The sequence below is a fragment of the Natator depressus genome, chromosome 4 (assembly GCF_965152275.1).
Source record: "Natator depressus isolate rNatDep1 chromosome 4, rNatDep2.hap1, whole genome shotgun sequence".
Lineage (NCBI taxonomy): Eukaryota > Metazoa > Chordata > Testudines > Cheloniidae > Natator > Natator depressus.
Genome location: NC_134237.1, coordinates 83,549,609 through 83,570,156, shown reverse-complemented (window position 1 = coordinate 83,570,156; position 20,548 = coordinate 83,549,609). Strand labels below are relative to the sequence as shown.

The following is a 20,548-nucleotide window of genomic DNA, read 5'->3' as shown; positions in this document are numbered from 1 at the left end:
TTGGTCAGGTGCCAGCGAGGTTACCTTTAGCTTCTTAACCCTTTACAGGTGAGAGGAGATTTCCTCTGGCCAGGAGGGATTTTAAAGGGTTTTACCCTTCCCTTTATATTTATGACAATTTCTATTAAAAGTCTTTTTGTAAGAAAACTGAATGCTTTTTCATTGTTCTCAGATCCAAGGGTCTGGGTCTGTAGTCACCTAGGCAAATTGGTGAGGCTTTTTACCAAACCTTGTCCAGGAAGTGGGGTGCAAGGTTTTGGGAAGTATTTTGGGGGGAAAGACGTGTCCAAACAGCTCTTCCCCAGTAACCAGTATTTATTTGGTGGTGGTAGCGGCCAATCCAAGGACAAAGGGTGGAATATTTTGTACCTTGGGGAAGTTTTGACCTAAGCTGGTAAAGATAAGCTTAGGAGGTTTTTCATGCAGGTCCCCACATCTGTACCCTAGAGTTCAGAGTGGGGGAGGAACCTTGACAGAAGGAGATTCGACCACCTCCCTAGGTAACGCATTCCAGTGTTTCACCACCCTCCTAGTGAAAAATTTTTTCCTAATATCCAACCTAAATCTCCCCCACTGCAACTTGAGACCATTACTCCTTGTTCTGTCATCTGCTACCACTGAGAACAGTCTAGAGCCATCCTCTTTGGAACCCCCTTTCAGGTAGTTGAAAGCAGCTATCAAATCCCGCCTCATTCTTCTCTTTGTAGACTAAACATCCCCAGTTCCCTCAGCCTCTCCTCATAACTTATGTGTTCCAGTCCCCTAATCATTTTTGTTGCCCTCCGCTGGCCTCTCTCCAATTTTTCCACATCCTTCTTGTAGTGTGGGGCCCAAAACTGGACACAGTACTCCAGATGAGGCCTCACCAGTGTCGAATAGAGGGGAACGATCACGTCCCTCGATCTGCTGGCAATCCCCTACTTATACAGCCCAAAATGCCATTGGCCTTCTTGGCAACAAGGGCACACTGTTGACTCATATCCAGCTTCTCCTGAACAGCTTATATTCATCCATGACAGTACTCCAGTCATGTGAGTTATCCCACCAAGTCTCTGTTATTCCAATCACATCAAAATTTCTTGACTGTGCCAGGACTTCCAGTTCTCCCTGCTTGTTTCCCAGGCTTCATGCATTTGTGTATAGGCACTGAGATAACCTGCTGATCGCCCCTCTTTCTCAGTATGAGGCAGGAGCCCTCCCCTCTCACGTGTTCCTGCTCGTGCTTCCTCCTGGTATCCCACTTCCCCACTTACCTCAGGGCTTTGGTCTCCTTCCCCCGGTGAACCTAGTTTAAAGCCCTCCTCACTAGATTAGCCAGCCTGCTTGCGAAGATGCTCTTCCTTCTCTTTGTTAGGTGGAGCTCGCCTCTGCCTAGCACTCCTCCTTCTTGGAACACCATCCTATGGTCAAAGAATCCAAAGCCTTCTCTCCGACACCAGCTGCGTAACCATTTGTTGACTTCCACGATTCGACGGTCTCTACCCAGGCCTTTTCCTTCCACGGAGAGGATGGACGAGAACACCACTTGCGCCTCAAACTCCTTTATCCTTCTTCCCAGAGCCACGTAGTCTGCAGTGATCCGTTCAGGGTCATTCTTGGCAGTATCATTGGTGCCCACGTGGAGAAGCAGGAAGGGGTAGTGATCCGAGGGCTTGATGAGTCTCGGCAGTCTCTCCGTCACATCGCGAATCTTAGCTCCTGGCAAGCAGCAGACTTCTCGGTTTTCCCGGTCGGGGCGGCAGATAGATGACTCAGTCCCCCTGAGGAGAGAGTCCCCGACCACCACGACCCGCCTCCTTCTCTTGGGAGTGGTGGTCGTGGAACCCCCAACCCTAGGACAGTGCATCTCATGCCTTCCAACTGGCGGAGTCTCCTGCTCCCTTCCCGCAGACGTATCATCTGGTCCACTCTCCGCATTAGTACCTGTGGAGAGAACATGAAAATGGTTACTTACCTGTATCTGCGTTGCTGGTACATGGATGTTCCCCTTTTTTCTTCTGGAGGTCACATGATGCCAAATTTCTTCACCATCCTCCTGTCCCCTATGTGCAGCCTGCTCTGAATCTTCAGAACCTTGTGCCCGTAGAAGCATATCCTGACGTCTGTCCAGGAAATCTTCAGTTTCTCTTATGCAACGCAGGGTCGATACCTGTTGCTCCAGACCTTGAACCTTCTCTTCCAATATGGTGACCAGCTTGCACTTTGTACAGACAAAGTTGCTTCTGTCCTGTGGAAGAAAGACAAACATAGCACATCCAATGGAGGTCACAACAGCTGAACACCCCCCATCCATATTCCCTTCCTTCTACGAGCTTCCTCAGGAGTTGTAGTAATTACTCAGAGACTTCGACAAGATGTAAGCCTCAGTGGGCTCTCCCCAGGCAGACTCCTTCCATTAGCTGCTGTGCTGTTTACTGCTCAGCTGGTTCACAGCTGACTGGCTTTTTATACAGTCAGGCCCACTTAAGGCTCACCTGGAACAAAGCACTCCCAGTTCCCGCCCTTTTCAAACAACCAATCAAGCACACGGTCAAACTGTCCTCACAACAAACAAACACTCAGATACTCACCAACACAGCCTCCTTAATGCAGCCCTTAGCGTACCTCCTCTCAGGCAGATCCCAGGTAAACTCCTTCTGTTAGCTGCTGTGCTGTTCGCTACTTTCTAATCCCCAGTATGCTATAATCAGTTCGGTGCAATCTTTTACTATGAGAGTGCTGACTATGCCTTGATGAAACTATGCTGAAAAATAATTCCTGTTATAAATACCTCCTTATTAAGTTTCTAATTGTACTAGATGCATAGACATAGTGACCAGTAGAGTTGCCAGAATATTAATTAAGGCTGTGGTTATAGATTTGCTGTAATGTAAAATGCTAAAGCTGTAATCCCAGTGATTTTCTCTATGCTTATATTGTAGCCTAATGCTTCTGCTCCTGCATGGACATGTATATCAATCAGCCCTACCAGTTCATACCCAAATGGGAAACCACTCTTGAGGCTGGAAATCTGCTAATCATTCAAGTAATCATTCAAAACAACAAACAAACAATCTTCAAAGACAGGGTAATTAGGGGGCCCTGTCAAGGTTCCTCCCCCACTCTGAACTCTAGAGTACAGATGTGGGGACCTGCATGAAAAACCTCCTAAGCTTATTTTTACCAGCTTAGGTCAAAACTTCCCCAAGGTACAAAATATTCCACCCTTTTGTCCTTGGATTGGCCGCTACCACCACCAAACAAATACTGGTTACTGGGGAAGAGCTGTTTGGACACGTCTTTCCCCCCAAAATACTTCCCAAAAACCTTGCACCCTACTTCCTGGACAAGGTTTGGTAAAAAGCCTCACCAATTTGCCTAGGTGACTACAGACCCAGACCCTTGGATCTTAAGAACAATGAACAATCCTCCTAACACTTGCACCCTCCCTTTCCTGGGAAATGTTGGATAAAAAGCCTCACCAATTTGCATAGGTGACCACAGACCCAAACCCCTGGATCTGAGAACAATGAAAAAGCATTCAGTTTTCTTATTTCTAATTCTATTTTTATTAAAAGTCTTCTTGTAAGAAATCCCCCCTGTAAAATCAGGATGGTAAATACCTTACAGGGTAATTAGATTCAAAACATAGAGAACCCCTCTAGGCAAAAACCTTAAGTTACAAAAAAGATACACAGACAGAAATAGTTATTCTATTCAGCACAATTCTTTTCTCAGCCATTTAAAGAAATCATAATCTAACACATACCTAGCTAGATTACTTACTAAAAGTTCTAAGGCTTCATTCCTGGTCTATCCCCGGCAAAGACAAAATGTAGACAGACACACAAACCCTTTGTTTCTCTCCCTCCTACCAGCTTTTGAAAGTATCTTGTCTCCTCATTGGTCATTTTGGTCAGGTGCCAGAGAGGTTACCTTTAGCTTCTTAACCCTTTACAGGTGAGAGGAGATTTCCTCTGGCCAGGAGGGATTTTAAAGGGGTTTACCCTTCCCTTTCTATTTATGACACGCCCCCCAAATCTCAGCTAGGGTGAAACACTGGCTGGGATTTCTTCCTGGAGCTCTAGGAAAACAGAGTTAATAAGACACATGCATCTCTAAATATGCTACCAAGTACATAAAGACTAACAATATTTTCCACATCTCAAGGACGATTTTAACCAGTTGAGTCTGGGAAACTTTCACGTGAGAGTGCCTCAGCCACTTTGTTAGAAGCTCCTGAGATGTGTTGGATGTCGAAATCAAAATCTTGGAGAGCTAAACTCCACCGAAGAAGTTTTTTGTTATTTTCTTTGACGGTGTGAAGCCACTTCAGTGCATCATGGTCGGTTTGCAGGTGGAACCGCCGTCCCCAAACATATGGGCGTAGCTTTTCCAGAGTGTAGACAATGGCGTAACATTCTTTTTCAGTGATTGACCAGTTGCTTTCCCTCTCAGACAGTTTTTTGCTGAGGAACACTACAGGGTGGAATTCTTGATCAGGTCCTTTCTGCATTAAAACTGCTCCCACACCACGCTCGGACGCATCTGTGGTTACTAGGAACGGTTTGTCAAAGTCTGGGGCCCTTAGTACAGGGTCAGACATGAGGGTCGCTTTTAGCTTGTTAAAGGCCTTCTGACACTTTTCGGTCCACTGAACAGCATTTGGCTGTTTCTTTTTGGTTAGGTCTGTCAGTGGGGCGGCGATTTGGCTGTAGTGCGGTACAAATCGTCTGTAATAACCGGCCAAGCCTAAGAAGGATTGAACCTGTTTCTTTGACTTTGGGACAGGCCACCTTTGGATAGCATCCACTTTGGCCTGTAGGGGGCTGATAGTTCCTTGACCCACCTGGTGTCCAAGGTAAGTCACTCTGTTTAGGCCTATTTGACACTTCTTAGCCTTAACAGTTAGTCCTGCCTCCCTTATGCGCTCAAGGACTTTTTGTAGATGTTCCAGGTGGTCTGCCCAGGAATCCGAAAATATGGCCACATCGTCAAGGTAGGCGACTGCATATTCTCCTAATCCCGCTAGGAGACCATCTACAAGTCTTTGGAAGGTGGCGGGTGCATTTCGCAGCCCGAAAGGGAGTACATTAAATTCATACAGCCCGAGATGTGTGGTGAAGGCTGACCTTTCCTTGGCAGATTCATCTAGCGGTACCTGCCAGTACCTCTTGGTTAAGTCCAAGGTAGAGATGAACTGGGCCCGTCCCAGTTTCTCTAATAGTTCATCTGTGCGTGGCATTGGATAGTTGTCTGGGCGAGTTACAGCATTTAGCTTACGGTAGTCCATGCAAAAACGTATTTCCCCATCTGGTTTGGGAACTAGAACCACTGGAGATGCCCATGCACTTTCAGAGGGGCGGATTACACCCATCTGTAACATATCCCGGATCTCCCGTTCTATAGCAGTTCTAGCTTGAGGAGACACCCGGTAAGGTTGGACTCTAATTGGGCGAGCATTACCTGTGTCAATGGAGTGATATGCCCGTTCAGTCAGTCCTGGGGTGGCTGAGAACGTTGGCGCGTAGCTAGTGCACAGCTCCTGGATCTGCTGTCGCTGCATACGCCCAAGGGTCATGGAGAGGTTCACCTCTTCCACACCACCAGCACATTTCCCTTCGTAGTAGACACCTTCAGGCCACTCAGCGTCGTCTCCTCCCTGGGCTGTAAACTGACAACCCTTTAATTCTCTGGAATAAAAGGGCTTTAGAGAATTAATATGGTACACCTTAGGCTTTTGGTTGGAGGTGGGGAATGCTATGAGATAATTAACAGCTCCCAGGCGCTCCTGGACCGTGAACGGCCCTTCCCACGATGCTTCCATTTTATGGGCCTGGAGCGCCTTTAAGACCATGACCTGGTCCCCTACTTTGAAGGAACGCTCTCTGGCATGTTTATCATACCAGGCTTTTTGCTCTTTTTGAGCATCCTGTAAGTTTTCTTTAGCAAGGGCTAAAGAGGTTCGGAGGGTGTTTTGTAGGTTGGTTACAAAGTCCAGAATGTTAGTTCCTGGTGAAGGTGTAAATCCCTCCCATTGCTGCTTCACCAACTGCAATGGCCCCTTAACCTCACGGCCATATACAAGTTCAAATGGGGAAAACCCTAAACTGGGGGGTGGTACAGCTCTGTAGGCAAAGAGCAACTGCTGCAACACTAGGTCCCAATCATTGGAGTGCTCATTTACGTATCATGGCCCCCAAAGTTCCATTAAACTTCTCCACCATGCCATTTGTTTGATGGTGGTAAGGAGTGGCAACCAAGTGATTTACCCCATGAGCTTCCCAAAGGTTTTTCATAGTTCCTGCCAGGAAATTAGTCCCTGCATCTGTGAGGATGGGATGATTTAACTGGGAATTGGTCCTGCTTCAAGCAGGGGGTTGGACTAGATGACCTTCTGGGGTCCCTTCCAACCCTGATATTCTATTCTATGATGTCGGAGGGCCAACCTACCCTGGCAAAAATGTCTGCTAGTGCCTGGCACACACTGTTAGCCCTGGTGTTGCTTAGAGCTACTGCTTCCGGCCATCGGGTGGCAAAATCCATGAAAGTCAGTATGTACTGCTTTCCTCTGGGTGTCTTTTTCGGAAAAGGACCCGGAATATCCACAGCTACTCGCTGAAATGGAACTTCAATGATGGGGAGTGGCTGGAGAGGGGCTTTGACCTGGTCTTGGGGCTTTCCCACTCTTTGGCACACCTCACAAGACTGGACATAGGTAGAAACATCCTTGCCCATTCCCTCCCAGTGGAATGACCCCCCCAAACGGTCTTTGGTCCTGTTCACCCCAGCATGGCCACTAGGGTGATCATGGGCTAAGCTCAAGAGCTTGGCCCGGTATTTAGTTGGAACTACCAACTGTCTCTGAGGATGCCAGTCTTCCTGGTGTCCACCAGAAAGAGTTTCCTTGTATAAAAGTCCTCTTTCTACAACAAACCTGGATCGATTAGAAGAGCTGAGAGGTGGTGGGTTGCTCCGTGCCGCCGTCCAAGCTCTCTGGAGGCTTTCATCTGCTTCCTGTTCGGTCTGGAACTGTTCCCTTGATGCTGGAGACATCAGTTCCTCATTGGATTGTGGACCTAGGCTTGGTCCCTCTGGAAGCGATATAGGGGATGGAGCTGTTTCTGTTGACTGTGAACCGCTCTCCGCTGGTGCACTATGTTGGGGTTCAGGCTCCGGCTGAGCCTCTTGTGTCGGGTTATCGGCTGCTGCCAGTTCAGGGTCGGTGGGGCCCTCTGGTGTTGAGGTTGCAAGTACTGGATTCAGTGCTGGCAATGGGTCTGGTGTTGGTTGTTCGGCTGGTTCCGGTTCTGGGACTGGTTCCGTCTGGGTCTCTGGGACTGGATCCACTACTGCTGTTGCAGACATTGGTCTGGGGTCCGGGTCCATCACCTCTGACCGGGTCCTGATAGAAGTTTTCGGAACAGAGCTAGGCCTCACGGCTTGTTTAGCCTGGCTGCGGGTGACCGTTCCCACCCTCTTGGCCTGCTTCACATGATTGGCCAAGTCTTCCCCCAACAGCATGGGGATGGGATAATCATCATAGACTGCAAAAGTCCACATTCCTGACCAGCCCTTGTACTGGACAGGCAACTTGGCTGTAGGCAAATCGAAAGAGTTGGACTTGAAGGGTTGAATCGTCACTTGGATCTCTGGGTTGATTAAATTGGGGTCCACTAAGGAAGCATGGATAGCTGACACTTGTGCTCTGGTGTCCCTCCACGCGGTGACCTTCTTCCCGCCCACATTCACAGTTTCCCTCCGCTCCAAGGGTATCTGGGAGGTATCTGGGCCTGTGGACCTCTGGTGTGATTCCGGTGCAATGAACTGTAATCTGTTGGGGTTCTTGGGGCAGTTGGCCTTTACATGCCCCAGCTCGTTACATTTAAAACATCGTCCAGCTGATGGGTCACTGGGGCGAGGAGGGTTGCTGGAGAACGGGGTGGTGGGACGATAAGGGGTCTGGAGGGTTCTTTGGGAGGTAGGTGGGGCTTTGGGCGGCCCCCGGTAATAGGGTGTGGTCTGGGGTTGTCCCTTCTGGTCTTCGCTCCAACTGCGACCAGTTTTTTTCTTCTCTGCCACCTCCACCCATCTGGCTCCAATCTCTCCTGCCTCGATTACAGTTTTGGGCTTCCCATCTAGGATGTATCTTTCTATTTCCTCAGGAACACCCTCTAAGAACTGTTCCATTTGCATTAGGAAGGGCACATCTACTGGAGATTCAACACTTGCTCCTGATATCCAGGCATCCCAATGTTTCACAATGTGGTAGGCATGTCGGGTAAATGACACGTCTGGTTTCCACCTTAGGGCTCTGAACCTCCGATGAGAATGCTCGGGTGTTATCCCCATTCTGACTCTCGCCTTGGATTTAAACAGTTCATACTCATTCATGTGTTCTCTAGGCATTTCAGCCGCCACCTCAGCTAAGGGTCCACTGAGCTGTGGCCTCAGCTCTACCATGTATTGGTCGGTAGAGATGCTGTACCCAAGGCAGGCCCTTTCGAAGTTTTCTAAGAAGGCCTCAGTATCATCACCTGCCTTGTAGGTGGGGAACTTTCTGGGATGGGAAGTGGTACCTGGAGAAGGATTGCTAGGGTTTGTTGGTATATTCTGCTGAGCCTTTATCTTCTCTACCTCCTCCACATGCTTCCTCTCTTTTTCCTTCTCCTCCTCCACATGCTTCCTTGCCTCCATTTCCCTCTTGTGGGCAGCCTCCTGTACCTCCTTCTCCAGCCGCATGAGTTCTATCTGTCTTTCATGTTCCCTTTGTTTTTCCTCAGCCTGAAATTTGGCTAATTCCAGCTGTAGTCTAGCCGCAGATTTTGTCATTCTAACCTCTCTGTTTTTAATTAACTTTACACCCGAGGTTTAGAAATAAACAAACAAAACTTGGCTGTAAAATTTTGCTGTGCTGGAATAGAATACCTATTCTCTGATAGTGATTGTCAGCCTACAGAAAAAGACAATTCCCTTGTCTCTGCTCTGGGCCCAAATCAAAGCAAAAACTTCCAACTACTTGGAAACCTGTTTACCCAGCCCAAAGAAAAAACAAGTTTCCTTTTTAAACTTGTGCTCCTTGTAAAAAATCAAAATCCAAAAAAAAAAAACCCCTGCCACTTTTGTCTCCAGGCAAATGGGTAGAACACCCCTCCTTCTATTTACTTTTAGGGAAACAAAAAACTCTGGGTTGGAAGACTTAACTTCCCTTAACTTCCCTGCAGGAGTTAAGTACCCTGCCTCCAGGCAAAGAAAACCTGCAATTCACAAAGATAATCCCCTTTTGTCTCTGCTTGGCCACAAAGCAGAGAAAAACAAGCTGCTTTCAGTTTCAGCTGCTTCTGGACTTCCTTTTTTTTAAAATCTGTATTTCTAGTTCAAAAAAATCTCAACTGGATCTCAAAATGATTTCAGGTTAATCCCACCGCTATGCCACCATGTCAAGGTTCCTCCCCCACTCTGAACTCTAGGGTACAGATGTGGGGACCTGCATGAAAAACCTCCTAAGCTTATCTTTACCAGCTTAGGTCAAAACTTCCCCAAGGTACAAAATATTCCACCCTTTTGTCCTTGGATTGGCCGCTACCACCACCAAACAAATACTGGTTACTGGGGAAGAGCTGTTTGGACACGTCTTTCCCCCCAAAATACTTCCCAAAAACCTTGCACCCTACTTCCTGGACAAGGTTTGGTAAAAAGCCTCACCAATTTGCCTAGGTGACTACAGACCCAGACCCTTGGATCTTAAGAACAATGAACAATCCTCCCAACACTTGCACCCTCCCTTTCCTGGGAAATGTTGGATAAAAAGCCTCACCAATTTGCATAGGTGACCACAGACCCAAACCCCTGGATCTGAGAACAATGAAAAAGCATTCAGTTTTCTTACAAGAAGACTTTTAATAAAAATAGAATTAGAAATAAGAAATCCCCCCTGTAAAATCAGGATGGTAAATACCTTACAGGGTAATTAGATTCAAAACATAGAGAACCCCTCCAGGCAAAAACCTTAAGTTACAAAAAAGATACACAGACAGAAATAGTTATTCTATTCAGCACAATTCTTTTCTCAGCCATTTAAAGAAATCATAATCTAACACATACCTAGCTAGATTACTTACTAAAAGTCCTAAGGCTTCATTCCTGATCTATCCCCGGCAAAGACAAAATGTAGACAGACACACAAACCCTTTGTTTCTCTCCCTCCTACCAGCTTTTGAAAGTATCTTGTCTCCTCATTGGTCATTTTGGTCAGGTGCCAGCGAGGTTACCTTTAGCTTCTTAACCCTTTACAGGTGAGAGGAGATTTCCTCTGGCCAGGAGGGATTTTAAAGGGGTTTACCCTTCCCTTTCTATTTATGACAGGCCCATTGAAATCTGAAAATTGGGACAGCTCGATAGAAACAAAAGAGATGGAAACTCTTTTGACACATTTCTAGTTACCCATTAGAATACTTTGGAGAGGAATCAAACTTTCCATTCCAGCCTAATCAGATCAAACAAGGTCCTATTTGTATCTTTCTGTCCGGCACATCTTAAAAACTGGATCAGAACAGTGGGGAAAAAATGCAATATCCAGATCTATGAAATATTTATAAAATCAGACCTAATTTTCTGGCATATGTGGTAATATCCATGCGTGCGATACATTCCTTTCTTTCTGTAACCATGTCATAAGCTGAGCAAACATGATAAAGGGGCAGAATAAATGCAGTTTAACTGCTTTACCTTCACCTACAAATCTATTTCTGAAGTTACTATGTTTAGCTTTCCAAATTATTTGACTCAGGAAGCCTAATCATATACAGTTACATTGTACTTCCCTTGAAGTGTAATTGTTCTAATATTTCCAACAGTCCAAGGGCTATGAATGGTAACTAAGGCCTTTGTCCAGCAAAACACTTAAGCATGGGCCTAATTTTAAGTCCCATTTAACTGGAACTGCTCACATGCTTAAAGTTAAGCACATGTTTTGCTGGATCAGGCTCTAGGATAACTTGTCTTTTGAGGTGGAGGGATTAAAATATAATGCAAACAATTTTAGAACGTAAATAATGAATTTTCTCTATACCGTGCCGTAAGCAAAATACATGATAGTTCATGGTGCTATAAAGGTTTTATTTGGACTTGTTTGAGATTACCACTAGTAATGAACTCAGCTGTCCAAAACTTAGCCCAATAGTAGTTTTGTGTTTTTTGGCTACCATACTGTGTTTCTCTGTCTCTCCCACTTGTCATATTTCAATATTATGTCTACATTAGTAAAATACATGATGTGTAATTTATATGCACAACAAACAAGTCATACAACATTCTTCAATGAGATAAAGAGCAGGATCAAACCCTGCATAAGTGATAATCATGGCGAGATATCCAAAATATATTGTGGGACAGAGAAGAAGAATGAAAGGGAATATGACAGAGGGAGCACTGAAAGAGGAGGAGAATGGAGGGGACGGAGGAGAGATTTAGAGCTTGTCTACATGGTAGGGTAATGTGTGCTACAGGACTGTGAATTCTAAAGTTGCTCATTAAGTGGTCCCTGTAGACTGTGAGGTGTGCAATAAAGTACTCTAGTATGCTTTAATATGGTACTGTTTAAACAGCACTAAGTTAAAGTGCAGTAGGGAACTTTTAGTGCACACCAGGTGGGTCTATATGGACCAATTAATATGCACCACATTAGTGCACTCTGGAAATCATGCCACTGTAGTGCTCATTGCATCTATGTAGACAAGACCTTAGACTGAGGAAGGTGGGGGAAAAAATAAATTATAGGGGAAACTGAAGCTGAGCTCTTGAAAGGCTGGGCAAAATCCAGGAAAAAAGTAAAGTGAATTAAGGAAGGAACAGAGAACTTGGGAAGCATAAAATTAAAATAAAATTTAAAATCTGGTTCCAGAATAGAACAATAGAATATAGTTCAGAATTTGAATTGGATGTGAGGGTACACAGCTATGGCAGTCAGAATTTAGGGACCAGGTATGTAATCATTGCCTTAATGAGGTTAATAGCAAACATGAAGATTTCACCCCATGTTTTTGTATGCACGATGTAAATAGCATTCTTACACACAGGATAGATACAACCTGCTTTGCTTTTATGTTTATATGGTTAATGTTGGTCTTTGCCATGTTTTTTAATGTGGAATTCTGAAAAACTAGAGAAAACTTAAGTGCCTAGGGGGTTTTCAAGGAAAAAAAAGTATTCTGGAAATTACCATCCCATAAGTCACTGAACATCTATTTGTTTCAAGATCTTCTACAGATTTTGTTGCTGTATTCCTTGCTGGGTGTTTTTGTCCCAAATTTTAAAGGCAGGTGCTATCAGACTTAGGGTCGTCGCCAAAATGATAGTAATTAATAGAACAATGAGTAATAAATATGGTGAGATTATAAAGACTAAATCTTGCCAGACAAACTTGATCTGATAGAAGTAGAATATTAGTGGATGAAGAGAACACAGTAGATATTTGAATTTTAATAAATCAGGTGATATTATACCATATTAAAACTTACTCGAGACATTAATTCAGATTTGCTTGGATAGGAATAGTCATTCAAAGTGAAAACTGGCTGAAGGAATATAAACAAAGGAAGATGATAAATGACTGTGTATTAAATGGGGAGAATTGTCTGGTGGGCACGTTGGAGACTGTTCTAAGCCCAGGTTAATTAACCATTTATACAAGCTATAGAAGAGGGAGTAACACATTAAGAAATATGAAGATGATACTAAATTGTAAAGAATTGCAAATACTACTGAGACAAAAATAAGGGGTAAGAAACATGGGCAAAAATAATATGAGATTTAGCTTGGAAAAATGAAATTACACTAACTGGCCAAAAGTAATATAAAACACTAACTTAATGGGAGGTGAAAAATGACACAATAACTAAGTGATAGATTTTGGCTCTTTTGCAAAATGAGAAACAATGCTTTGTAAATTATGAAAGAGCTGTTTAATATGAATAGGACAGTTTGTGATTCTATAATGCTTAGCAGATAGTTTCACTATGTATCTTTCAGTTACTTGCAACTGTGATTTGTGCATTTCACTAATCAAGCCATCAAAACTACAACCTGAATTTCACACTCAATAGATTCATGCTCCTTTATAAATTTTGTTTAAAGGAAGTTGTCATAAATTAAAGACAATTTAAAGAAAAGTTTTACCTCAAAGACTGTCAGAAATTATTGCAGTATAGAGTATGTTCAGCTGCATAAAACTAAAGTCACTATAGCCTGCAGGGGGCAGTAAAGATAAGATTTTCTTTTTATTACATTTTCACTGTCTTCATTGTACATTGTTCTCTGAAAGTGCAATACCGGCCAGCACATATTTACAGGCATTAAACATTTCTGGAACTGTGCCACATAGAATGTATTGTCAGGTCAATGAAAGCCTTTGTTGAGATTTATCCACAGATCTAACTCCTTCACATGACGGTGAGAATTGGAAGGCATGTCCATCACCCATTTACTTAAAGTAGCTTGTGGATAATGACAGGTTTCAGAGTAGCAGCTGTGTTAGTCTGTATCTGCAAAAAGAAAAGGAGAACTTGTGGCACCTTAGAGACTAACAAATTTATTTGAGCATAAGCTTTCATGAGCTACAGCTCACTTCATCGGATGGATTAAAACAGCATCACTTGCCCCATAACCTCAGCTGTGCAGAACACAATGCCATCCACAGCCTCAGAAACAACTCTGACATCATAATAAAAAAGGCTGACAAAGGAGGTGCTGTCGTCATCATGAATAGGTCGGAATATGAACAAGAGGCTGCTAGGCAGCTTTCCAACACCACTTTCTACAAGCCATTACCCTCTGATCCCACTGAGAGTTACCAAAAGAAACGACACAATTTGCTTAAGAAACTCCCTGAAAAAGCATAAGAACAAATCTGCACAGACACACACCTGGAACCCCGACCAGGGGTCTTCTATCTGCTACCCATGATCCATAAACCTGGAAATTCTGGACACCCCATCATCTCAGGCATTGCACCCTGACAGCAGGATTGTCTGGCTATGTAGACTCCCTCCTCAGGCCCTACGCTACCAGCACTCCCAGCTATCTTCGAGACACCACTGACTTCCTGAGGAAACTACAATCCATCGGTGATCTTCCTGAAAACACCATCCTGGCCACTATGGATGTAGAAGCCCTCTACACTAACATTCCACACAAAGATGGACTACAAGCCATCAGGAACAGTATCCCCGATAACATCACGGCAAACCTGGTGGCTGAACTTTGTGACTTTGTCCTCATCCATAACTATTTCACATTTGGGGACAATGTATACCTTCAAATCAGCGGTACTGCTATGGGTACCTGCATGGCCCCACAGTATGCCAACATTTTTATGGCTGACTTAGAACAACTCTTCCTCAGCTCTCGTCCCCTAATGCCCCTACTCTACTTGCGCTATATTGATGACATCTTCATCATCTGGACCCATGGAAAAGAAGCCCTTGAGGAATTCCACCATGATTTCAACAATTTCCATCCCACCATCAACCTCAGCCTGGACCAGTCCACACAAGAGATCCACTTCCTGGACACTACGGTGCTAATAAGCAATGGTCACATAAACACCACCCTATACCGGAAACCTACTGACCGCTATTCCTACCTACATGCCTCCAGCTTTCATCCAGACCACATCACAGGATCCATTGTCTACAGCCAAGCTCTACGATACAACCACATTTGCTCCAACCCCTCAGACAGAGACAAACACCTACAAGATCTCTATCAAGCATTCTTACAACTACAATACCCACCTGCTGAAGTGAAGAAACAGATGGACAGAGCCAGAAGAGTACCCAGAAGTTACCTACTACAGGACAGGCCCAACAAAGAAAATAACAGAACGCCACTAAGCGATCACCTTCAGCCCCCAACTAAAACCTCTCCAACGCATCATCAAGGATCTACAACCTATCCTGAAGGATGACCCATCACTCTCACAGATCATGGGAGACAGGCCAGTCCTTACCTACAGACAGCCCCCCAACCTGAAGCAAATACTCACCAGCAACCACACACCACACAACAGAACCACTAACCCAGGAACCTATCCTTGCAACAAAGCCGGTTGCCAACTGTGTCCACATATCTATTCAAGGGACACCATCATAGGGCCTAATCACATCAGCCACACTATCAGAGGCTCGTTCACCTGCACATCTACTAATGTGATATATGCCATCATGTGCCAGCAATGCCCCTCTGCCATGTACATTGGTCAAACTAGACAGTCTCTACGTAAAAGAATAAATGGGCCCAAATCAGACATCAAGAATTATAACATTCAAAAACCAGTCGGAGAACACTTCAATCTCTTTGGTCACTCGATTACAGACCTAAAAGTGGCAATTCTTCAACAAAAAAACTTCAAAAACAGACTCCAACGAGAGACTGCTGAATTGGAATTAATTTGCAAACTGGATGCAATTAACTTAGGCTGGGATAACGACTGGGAGTGGATGTGTCATTACACAAAGCAAAACTATTTCCCCATGTTTATTCCCACCCACCCCGCTACTGTTCCTCACACGTTCTTGTCAACTGCTGGAAATGGCCCACCTTGATTATCACTACAAAAGGTTTCCCCTCCCCCCCCTCCCCCCGGCTCTCCTGCTGGTAATAGCTCACCTTAACTGATCACTCTCATTACAGTGTGTATGGTAACACCCATTGTTTCATGTTCTCTGTGTATATAAATCTCCCCACTGTATTTTCCACTGAATGCATCTGATGAAGTGAGCTGTAGCTCACGAAAGCTTATGCTCAAATAAATTTGTTAGTCTCTAAGGTGCCACAAGTACTCCTTTTCTTCTTGTGGATAATGAAACTCACAAGCCAGCCTTGCTTCAGCTGGGTTATCTGCATCAGATAAGAACAACATTTAGTTCTGCAAATGGATTAAAGTAATAATTTTGTAGATTGCCAAGGAATGAAATATGTTATTTTCATACTTTGTCTTAACCATTCCAGAGAGGCCAAGTTCCTTTCAGAAAAAGGCCAAGGGGATTTTAAAAGACTGAAAGAGGTTTATACTTTTTCCATTCATTTGTCTTGAGGGTTGCCTGGCAGTTAGGTTTAAATGGAAAACTTAGATAATTTTCCTTGTGCTAAGGGGCAATGAATCTTATATAAAGGAAGGAAAAAGGGAGAATTGCACTTATAGAATAGCTGATGTCTAAATGCCTCTTACTGTATGTACACTCTGTGTTCATTTCTGAGTATAGATCTCGTATGAATTTCCTCAATGGGCTAGTACTTAATTAACTCTGCAAATTAGCTTAGCTTTGTAAACCTGAAATATAAATTATAATGAAAGATAAGGGTTTTTTTCTAAATCCGGGCCAAGACAGGATACTAACTTGACTTTGATTGTAACATCTGGCAAGAAGACCATCTTAATCAATGCCTTTTCATCTATAAAATGATGCAAAAGGGCTAACCTGATGCTCCAGTGGCAGACCAATGCGTTGCCTGTGCAGGCAATTGAGTTCAGGAGTCTGACTTCATTTCTGGCAGTAGCAGACCAGGTCTCACTGGACCTGCGAGAAAGAAGTGGCTCATGGTGTTCTCAACCAATTTCTTTCGGCAACAACTTGAAGATTTGTCGATGGGCCCTGCTGAAAGCCCCATTTGTCTCTTATAGATTGAAGTTGGGGCAGTTTTACACACAGACTGTGAAAATCATTGTGGGGAAGTAGGGACGGCAAATGGTTTTTTTGGCGGGGAATGGTATCCTATAGGATTCTTCCTAAGGAAATAATAGCAACAGATGCATTTTCAAAGACATCAGTGGATCATCAGCTCCTTTGCTATAGACTTTACAGAGCAAGTGTACTTTCCATATAGAGACACTGGGCTAGTTCCTTAGCTGATGTAAACTTGCATAGTTCCATTAATGTCAATTTACACCACTACCCATTAGCTGAGAAACTGCGCCAATACAGCGAACCACAGTTAATCTTTATGGAATGGCTACATTGCATGAAAAATTTAGCATAAGGAAAAGTCATGTGGCAGAACCTGAAAAAACAATTCAGCAAAGCATTTATGTTTTGGTCCATCCCTATACAACAAAGTACTTAAGCATATGTTTAACTTTAGGCACATGCTTAAGTGCTTTGTTGAACAGGAATGGACTTTCTTGACTTAGTTATATGTTTATTATTAGAATGACACAGTGACCGTCCTACTAAGAGCAAAAAGTACAATATACATCCTATCTTAAAAATGAATGGCAAAGCACTATAAATGAAGGACAAACAAAACACAAGAATGACCATACTGGGCCAGACCAATGGTCCATCTAGCGCAGTATCCTGTCGTCTGACGGTGGTCGGTTCCCAGTGCTTCAGAGTGAGAGAACCGAACAGAGTAATTTACCAAGCGATCCCTCCCCTGTTTTCCACCATCAGTTTCTAGCAGTCTGAGATTTAGGGACAAAAAGAGAATGGGATTGCATCCCAGACCATTTTGGCTAATAGCCATTGATGGACTTATACTCCATCAACTTAGGTAATTATTTTTTGAACCTGTTATACTTTTGGCCTTCACAACATCCCCTGGCAGTGAGTTCCACAGGTTGACTGTGCATGATATGAAGAAATGCTTCATTTTGTTTGTTTTAAACTTGCTTCCTATTAATTTCAGTGGGCAACCCCTGATTCTTGTGTTCTGTGATGTGTTATTTCCTCCACATCATTCATGATTTTTATAGTCCTCTATCATATCCTCGCTCAGTTGTCTCTTTTCCAAGCTGAACAGTCCTAATCTTTTTTCTCTCCTCATATGGAAGCTGTTTCATACCCCTAAAAGTTTTTGGTGCCCTTCTCTGTATTTTTCAATTCTAATGTGTCTTTTTTGAGGTGGGGTAGCAAGAACTTCTCTCAGTATTCAAGGTGTGGACATACCATGGATTTCTATAGTGGCATGACATTTTCACATTGAACAGATGTTTTCAGTGAACTATCCACAATGACTCCAAGATCTCTTTCCTGAGTAGTAACAGCTAATTTGGACACCATCACTTTGTACGTATAGTGAATTTGTGATGGGGTATACAAACCCCACAGTGGTGAGCAAGGGGTTAAGGAGTAGCTGTCGGCCCAAGTGGCCCCACCGAGCCACACCTGCAGGGCCATTAGTTTGCATGTATCAACTTTTAAAATTTCATCTGCCATTTTCTTGCCCAGTCACCCAGTTTTGTAAGATCCCTTTGAATCTCTTCAGTCTGCTTTAGACTATCTTGAGTAATTTTGTATAATCTGCAAACTTTGCCACTTTATTGTTTATCCCTTTTTTACAGATTATTTTTTTACTGCATAAACCAATGAGAACTCACTTTTTAAAAACGAATAAAACTTCCAGTAAACTCCAGTTTTAAGACTGAATATTTCAGTTGCCAACAAATCCCTGTAGTAAAGAATGAGAACAGGTTTGCATAAATTTACATACATTGTTTTGAATATACGTGTGTACAATACAATAGTAACAAGGTAAATTTGAGTGAAATGCGTGCTATTCCTCACAATGCTCTCCTTTGGACTCTGGGATAGTCTACTGATGTCTTAGAATGTTCCTCTATTTCTATTAATTATTTCTTATAGGATACCATCCCCCCACCTCCATTTAGTAAAAAAAGACAAAAAGTTTAGAAAACCTGACCTATAAGGAAAGTTTTAAAAAAACTGGGCATGAGAAAAGAAGACGTGAGGGGGGACAGTCTCCAAATATGTTAAAGGCTGTTATAAAGAGAACTGTTGATCAATTTTTCTCCATGTCCACTGAAGGTAGGACAAAAAGTAATGGGCTTAATTTGCAGCAAGGGAGATTTAGGTTCAATATTAGGAAAAACTTGTTAACTATAAGGGATAGTTAAGCTTTGGAATAGGCTTTCAAGGGAGGTAGTGGAATCCCTGTCACTGGAGGTTTTGAAAGAACAGGTTAGTTTAGATTTACTTGGTCCTGCCTCAGTGCAAGGGGCTGGACTGGATGACTTTTCAAGGGCCCTTCCAGCCCTTCATTTTTATGATAATGGTGTACAGCTGAAGGTGTACATATGGGGGAAAACTAAAAAGTATGCAGTTGAAATGACTGGTGCTTACGAATGTGCTGACATGCATAGGTTTTCTGAGTAGCTTAGTCGGTATACTATAATTAGCCTATTTTGGGATGATATTTCCTTTTTGAAATAGTAACCAGACATATTACAATTCTTTCTTTTGGCATCACATCTGTATGATTATAAAAGCAGTGACTGGCGACAGTGGTAGGGAGAGTGTTGTTGATATGCAAGCAGAGGGTCACATACACCTAGGCACCCTTCCAAGTTAGTGTGTATCAAGATACAGTCCTTCTGTTGAATGCAAAATGGTTGATCATTTATGACTTTCATTTATGCTGCATACAGACTAGAGCCTTCTGGATGGCATCTGCTGTAAAACTGAATTATCACCACATTGATAATAAAGGAGTTTACTTTTCTTTTTTTGCTGAGCTATACTGCCCTCCTTTTGGTAGGGTTAACTCGAGCAAGCTTTCACAAAAGGTCACTATTGCTGCACTCCTTTCCAAACTTCTACTTCCTGTGTGCCAAGTCACAGAACACTCCAAAAATACTGCCTTTAGTTTAGAACAGAGTTTATAAATCCATAGCATAGAAGCGATGTATGCCCACCGTCAGTGAGGTCCTGGATTCTACTCCTGGCAAGCACTGTTGTCTGTATAATGTTGTGCACTTTGTCATGTCAATTTGAGGTAATCTCAAACCGCCATTTCCACAGGAAGTCATGGTTTGGAAGCATTTTTAAAACATAATTGTGGGTTTAGAATCCAAAGATCATTTCTCCTGAAACAGTGCAAGCAATGCCCCACCCCCAGCCCTTCTCTGTGCTCTGCCCACCCTCTGTCCTGAACACTTTTTTTCTTCTCTCATTGTTGACTTCAAGCCTTTATTTCTTAATATTGCTCCCAAGATATGGAACAGGCTTCCTCTTCTTGTGTATCAAATGACCTACCTATCCTCCTCCAAATCCATTCCCAAAATATATGTCCTTTGACCAGCATCCTGCCACTAATCTCAGTTTAGCACCATCTTCTCTCTTTCCCATGGCTCGTTATAATATTAAAAAACCCAAAACAAAAAAAAACCCTAATAAACTTAGAGTCAAGATAAGCCTGAAAGCAAAACAAATGAAATAATCTGACATCTTTGTGATAACATTCTCCCTGGAGCAGATTACCTCTTCTTTTTCTGTTGTCTCCTCTCTTTTCCTTCCCATTCTCCTCCCCTTCACTGTCGTTCATAATTTATTATGTTAATCATCTTATTCAGCATGTCATTTAGGATCTTTAGGGCAGAGACTTTTTCCTTCCCATTTGTACATCATTATACACATTGACGGGTCATGTAAATAATAGTAGATGTTGGAAGGCTTTAAAATCTATTTTAGACAAAACCATCGATACACATTCAGAGACAAACTGACACTGACCTAGGGACTGATTCATTATCCATTGAAAACAATGGAAAAAC

At 43.3% G+C, this 20,548-nt stretch overlaps 1 protein-coding gene across 1 annotated transcript; it reads right to left on the bottom strand.

Moving 5' to 3' along the window:
* Positions 1-1,112: 1,112 nt before the first annotated feature.
* Positions 1,113-20,319, bottom strand: LOC141986053 (uncharacterized). Its single transcript, XM_074950219.1, has 3 exons — positions 20,256-20,319; positions 2,150-2,227; positions 1,113-1,923 (listed from the first exon to the last, which is right to left on the bottom strand). The coding sequence occupies exons 1-3, from the start codon at positions 20,317-20,319 to the stop codon at positions 1,286-1,288; spliced, it is 780 nt and encodes a 259-aa protein (XP_074806320.1). The 3' UTR covers positions 1,113-1,285.
* Positions 20,320-20,548: the final 229 nt, after the last annotated feature.